This window comes from Onychostoma macrolepis, chromosome 21 (genome assembly GCF_012432095.1).
Source record: "Onychostoma macrolepis isolate SWU-2019 chromosome 21, ASM1243209v1, whole genome shotgun sequence".
In the NCBI taxonomy this organism is placed as follows: domain Eukaryota; kingdom Metazoa; phylum Chordata; class Actinopteri; order Cypriniformes; family Cyprinidae; genus Onychostoma; species Onychostoma macrolepis.
This window is the reverse complement of record NC_081175.1, coordinates 2,840,322-2,846,922: the sequence shown is the minus strand read 5'-3', so window position 1 is coordinate 2,846,922 and position 6,601 is coordinate 2,840,322. Positions and strand designations below refer to the sequence as shown.

The following is a 6,601-nucleotide window of genomic DNA, read 5'->3' as shown; positions in this document are numbered from 1 at the left end:
TCCTGGAAACTCCCACTGACTTCAGGAATGTCTTTTCTTAAGACATGGCAAGGTAGAGCTTCTAAAGAAAGAAATATGCAAATAATTATCAGTCATTTTAGAATTATTATTTATACTAGCTCTTAAATTATTTAACAATTACTAGCTCAGCTGAACGCCTTTATCCTTGACGAAATGATGCTAAAATAAACAAAATACTTTATTTAAGAATCGTTTTTAAACTTTTACACAGCTTCCTTTTTTTTTTTTTTTGGATTACGTGTCGCTGCGTTCATTCCGGAAAACAGGTAAAGGGCGTGGCGACAGTCCAGGTGTCCTCCACAGACGTCGAGCTACAGTATGTTTATATTTCGGACGAAATAAGAAATGGCTTTGACTCAAGAGGCGATTTTAAACATACTGTTAGAAGGCAAAGGAAAGGTGAAAAACTCGGAGCTGCTGAACAAGTTCAAAGAGCTAAACTGCAGTGATCCGGCGCAGAAGAAACAGAACCGAGATCTCTTCAAAACCTTTGTGAACAACATTGCTGTTGTGAAAGAATTCCCGGATGCCAAGTATATAGTCCTAAAGAAAGTGTACAATCATTTACTAGAAGCCTCAAACAACAAAAACGCACCAGAAGAAGATCAAGATGGATCACATCCAGAAGAAGACGAGAAGGACAAATCCACTCATTCCCAAAATGCAGAAGGTAAGAAGTCTGAACACAAAGCTCTGAGCAGATCTTCGTCAAAGGGTTCAGACAGCAGCGCAGAACTCTCTCCAATAGAGATTGCTTTGCAAAGAAGCAAGAATGTTGACTTTAAACCTAAAAGGTCTTTAAATTTCACCGTCCCGCTGAAGCCTGACCCTGATTTCTCTGATGACAAGCATGCAGCAGCCAAGAAAGAACAAAGCAAACGGTTTGCTTTACCTTTACGGATGCCCCAAATAGACTTGGGTCATCATTACAAGAAGCCTTCTACTGAGAGCTTGAGACGAGAGCTTCAACCCTCGCCGCAGTGTAAGAGGAGAACAGACAGCGTGGCCTGCGCCGGTGCCTCGCCGCAGTTACGGAGACACTTCAAGACCCTTAAACAAGCGGATGAGCCCAAGGATTGCCCGCTTGATCCCGTGGAGCACGAGTGGCTGGTGAAGTCTGCGGCCGGACAGTGGAATCAAGTGTACGGCCTGCTGTTAAAAGACGCCCAGCTTGCAGAGAAGAAGGACTTCATGTCAGGGTTCACGGCGCTGCACTGGGCCGTCAAGTGTGGAAACGCTGACATGGTGTGTGGGATTATTGAGGTGTCTAGAAAGAGCGATCACGGGGTGGATGTCAATGGCAAGTCCAATGGTGGCTACACGCCGCTTCACATCGCTGCCATCCACCAACAGCTCTCTCTGATTGACCTTCTAGTCCGTAAGTACGGCGCCAATGGGAACATAAGGGACAACTGCGGTAAGAAACCCTACCACTACCTGGACAAAGGGGTCTCGAGAGAGCTGCGGGAGCTTCTCGGAGATCCGAAAGCTGGCCACCAGGAGGTGCATCATCTTCAGGTCAGGGAGGAGTATGATGCACGGAAATACTCTCTAGGTCACCTCTTAACTCATCCGGTGGGGCTCAAGAAAAAGAACAAGGCGAGAAACCAGTTCATCTCCGTCAATGACGAAGGCAGAGAGAGGGATGAGCCAGTGTTGCACAAACTGAGGCTGGGATCTGATGTCTTTCCATAACTGAGATTAAATGTTTGTTTTGGAGACAATATATGTGACCCTGGAGCACACAAGCAGTCATTGAGTAGCACGGGTATATATTTGTAGCAATAGCCAACGATACATTGGTCAAAATTATCCATTTTTCTTTTATGACAAAAATCATTAGGATATTAAGAAAAGATAAATACCGTAAATATATCAAAACTGAATTTTTGATATTAGTAATATGCATTGCTTAGAACTTCATTTGAACAACTTTAAAGGCGATTTTCTCAATATTTTGATTTTTTTGCACCCTCATATTCCAGATTTTCAAATAGTTGTATCTCAGCTAAATATTGTCCGATCCTAACAAACCATACATCAATGGAAAGTGATTTAAAAAAATTACACTTATGACTGGTTTTGTGGTCCAGCGTCACATGAATCAGCCTTTATCTGAGATTCTAGAAGAATTGTGTACTTCCAAAGACTTCCGTTCATTTAAAGATGATTTTTAATACGAACGACGAATATACCCTGCCGTTCAAACCACGTTTTACAGAAATTATTATTTTAATTCAGCAAGAACACTTTAAGTTGATCAAAAGTGAGAGTAAGAATATGCATGTTGTAATAGGTACAAAAGATTTCTGTTTCATGTAAATGTTGTTCTTTTGGACTTTCTGTTCATCGAAGAATCCTGAAAATGAAATGTATTGCAGTTTGCACAAAAATATGAATCAGAAATGTTTTTCGAGCAGCAAAATCAGCATATTAGAATGATTTCTGAAGGATCATGCAACACTGAAGACTGGAGCAATGATGCTGAAAATTCAGCACTGCATCACAGAAATGAATTACATTTTAACAGAGATTCACATAGAAAATGGTTATTTTAAATTATAGTAATATTTCACAATAATACTGTTTGGATTGTAAAATGCAGCCATGGTGAGCGGAAAATACTAAAGAAACAAAAAAAATCTTACCAACCCCAAGCTTTTGAACGGTTGTGTGCTATATGTGTATTATATTGTGTTATAATATAATGTTTTCAGATTTAAATGTTGCAATTACAGATGATTGTAAATCACGAGGTGATTATGAGGGTTGTAGGGAGCGTAACTCATTGGGAGCGGCCTAATTCTTCTTTTCTGGCTGTTTAGGCATCACATGTTTGCACACGTTCACTTAGGTGTTGTGACAAGCTGGGCAAAATTTTTGAGAATATTTTTGTAATTAATGTAGATGTCAAAACGAATTTCTGAACACATTCAGGTCATGTTTTATTCTGATCAACATGCTTTTTTTAGTCATGCATAATCCTGTATTGCCATGGTCATAGAAAACCTGTAATTGTGGGCGCCATAATCATGCCATCCCTAAACAATAAATACATTTTCTTATTCAAAAACGTCTTTATATACAAAGATGAATGAATTGCACATTTGTATGAGATATTGATTCTTGAGGCAGCGATGAATAAGAACAGATTCAGACTCGTGTGAGCTGACTAGATGCGGTTATTCTTGCTGACCATGTGTGCTTGGTTTTAGAGGTCACCCTCGCATTGCTGATCTGAGATCAGTAGCGGTTCGTAAAAAAAGCCACAATTTAGATTGAGGAAAGGAAACCGGTGCTGGGAGTTTAAGCCAACACGGGCCCTCATGGATGACGTGATAGAAAGTGAACAGTTTTGCTTACAGCCGCATCTCTTCTTGTTCCCACGATGCAATGGATAAAAAAACTCTGGAATCAGAAACCTTCTGCCCTCGAGACGGGTCACGTGTTCCTCCCGGCGCTTTCATTAGAAACTAAATGCCTTGAGTGTGCATGATTTGACGTGCATGGCTTTACTCTCTTTTAGCAGAACATTACTGTATTGTTACAGTTGAGAGCTTAAAGATGGATGATATATATATATATATACAGTAGTGGTCAAAAGTATTAGAACACTAGTGTTTTCAGCAGCTAAAAGTGGTTTTAAGTCAGTTATTTCTATCTTTTGCTGTCGTGTGTCAGTAGGAAATATCGGTTTACATTTCCAAACATTCATTTAGCCATTAATTGTAATAATCCAGTAAGATTTCAGATCTGATCTGATCATCATCAGTCTGTCTGGAGTGACATGAAGAAACTAGAGACTAAATCCAGAAGAACTGTGTCTCAAGACGCTTCAAGAAAGCTCCTGAGAAACTCTGCTCAAGTGAACCGAGGACAAAAGCTGCTTTAAACACAAAGGATGCTCACACCAAATGTTGATTTCATTTAGTTAATAGAAGTTAATTGATAAAGAAAATCTATTTATGGTAATTTTTTGACAGCATCCTCATTTTACAGCAAGTGACTAAAACTTTTAACAATACTGTCGCTTTGCAGGTAGCTTTCTTGAAGCATCTTGGAGACGTATAGATACAGTATATAACAAACATTTAAGTTTTTTATTATGTTGTGACATTATTTACATTTGCCTGATGTTTACATGACATTTCCCCTTAAATTTTCATATGCATCATGACAATATAAAAATGTGCATGGCCAAATGGTCTTTAAACAGGCTAATTTAGAAATATCTAAATAAATATAATTATAATATGACCTATTTGAATTTTCTTCACGAAGCACAGATTTTCACAATCTATGTTATTTCAAAGCCTTAATTTGCCTTAATACACCTAAAAATATTATCTGTCAAGTTCTTGTGAAACAAACACTTAAGATGCACGGTGAGTGTGAAGTATGTCATTTACGTACTTTATTCACAATAAAATAAGCGAATGGAATTTATGCATTCCATATGACAATAAGCTGGAAACAGCAAGATAAAAAAAAAAAAAGCACAATACTCAGAAAACCACAAGATGGCAGTAAGACAAAACAGCACTCGCTGATGAACTACTAGGTCTTTCACGTGAATTAAGATTTTTTTCAGGCCATATGAACATGCACTTGATTTAGGTTTAGCCAACTACAAAGCCAAATGTTCATGTATTCCACAAGAAATGCTGCTGAAAATGAGGAGTGAGTGCCGAGAAATGCATTTCCGAGAGTTCAACTTCCTAGGCATATTGAAAAACATTTTTGCAAACCCAAAATGCAATTTAAAGCTGGTTTGGTGGTCTAATGATTTTTTTCAAGACCCTGAATGAGTGTAAAGTGCACAACACATACACTGACGTGTATTTGTAAAGTGAACGGGTCGGCTGTAAGTGGACAGAAATAATAACGAGTGCAAAATAAATACAGCATAACCCTGATCAGTGCCAAAACATTTGGGTTTTTCAAAACATTCAACATTTGACAAAACAGCTGATCTGAATCACTGGTGGAGGATTCATTACTGCGCACAGAAACAGAAAATATGCTGCTAATGTTCCCATTAAGTTCTCTGAATGTTTATGTAGTTAATGTAGAAACAGCACGAAGATGGTATATTTAAATATGTGTTTAATAACAACTTTTTACTAATTAGCCTATTATTAATGAATTATTACCAATTCTGCTACTGATAAATACATTTCCCCCTCAATTTTAACCATTAATTATAGCCATTCCACATTACAGTATAATTGAAAGCCATTATTTTTGACATTTAATAGGCATATAACAACTTTCAAATTTGTGAACTTAAAACACCCTTCACATAAACCATAAATTGTATATGTATAAGCTGAAAATTAATCTCCAGTATTAATCAAGCTACAAAAGTGAATCAGAGAGCGGAGCAGTGAGCGATTCTCTTTGATTCTCAATGACCGCCTGCAGCAGCGAATGCTATTGAAGACCAGATAAATCTGAATAAGTGTTCATTCATAACTTTCCAAAACATAGTTCAGAGAATGTGCCGTTAGCTGGGAAATTGCTCAGTAACCGCAGAACTATATATTAATTGGCTGAACAGAGGAATGATTTATTATTTATTTGCAAGGCAGTGCTGCACTGATATGACTTAAATGCTCAGATTAGGGTTTGTTCCCCGGTGTATTAAACCTCTGCAATTAATTCAGACCAATGCATATTAAATATTTTCAACCTTTAGTTTCATTCTCTGAATAAAACCAACGAGACATCATTGCAATCTTTGCATACAGTATTCTGATTGGCATTCCTTCTTTTTGAATGCTGAATTGTGATTGGTACAGTATTTTATTTCTGTTTCATCCATCAGCACCTTTTCCTATATTTCAGTTTATTTAGTTTTTACAGTCATTTAACCTAAAACCTTCACAGTATTTTGTATTTTTTTGCTGCCTTGCAAGCACGTTACATTCATCAGGAAATGCAAATCTTTTTCCAATTATTATTAATAATACATGCATTATTACTATTAATAGAACATTGGTTTCTTCTAGTTATCATATTGCTGCGGTTGCTGTTTTATGAAAGCAGTAAGAAGATTACAGTGACTTAATCAGTCAGACGTAATCAGATTCATTTAAACAAGAAAATAACTAAGTTACTTTTTCAAATGAGTTATGCAAATTACTTTGTTTTCCCATTTATTGACTGACAGTGTCCTTCAATGATCCAATTCAACCCTACTGATAAGCAAAAAATGACTGTAGATAAACATGACATTTATGTTTGATTTTGTGTTTTTGAAGAGTGATGAATGTGATCCAGAACGGCAGCAGCTGAGAGGTTTGTCTGAGCTGCGTCCTCTACTGTACAGACGTGAATTCATATTCATTTCACTTTTGGTGTGAAAGCGCTTTTACATTTGACAAAAATAGAACTTTTTTATATTAAAATCAAACAAGCAAGCCCAGCCCAGTTGAGAAAAACTAACGTAACATTACTTTCCACAAAAAGTAACTAACACAATTAGTTTTTTTTTTTTTTTAGAGAGTAACGCAATATTGTATTATGCAGTTATTGCAATAATGCATTACTTTCCCCAACACTGGCAATGATGGCAGTT

The 6,601-nt window shown here is 37.1% G+C and overlaps 1 protein-coding gene across 1 annotated transcript; it reads left to right on the top strand.

Annotated features, from left to right (window-relative positions):
- Positions 1 to 86: 86 nt before the first annotated feature.
- On the top strand, positions 87 to 3,087 carry LOC131529010 (ankyrin repeat domain-containing protein SOWAHA-like). The gene has a single exon (XM_058758516.1). The coding sequence runs from the start codon at positions 367 to 369 to the stop codon at positions 1,714 to 1,716; it is 1,350 nt and encodes a 449-aa protein (XP_058614499.1). The 5' UTR covers positions 87 to 366; the 3' UTR covers positions 1,717 to 3,087.
- The last annotated feature ends 3,514 nt before the right edge of the window (positions 3,088 to 6,601 follow it).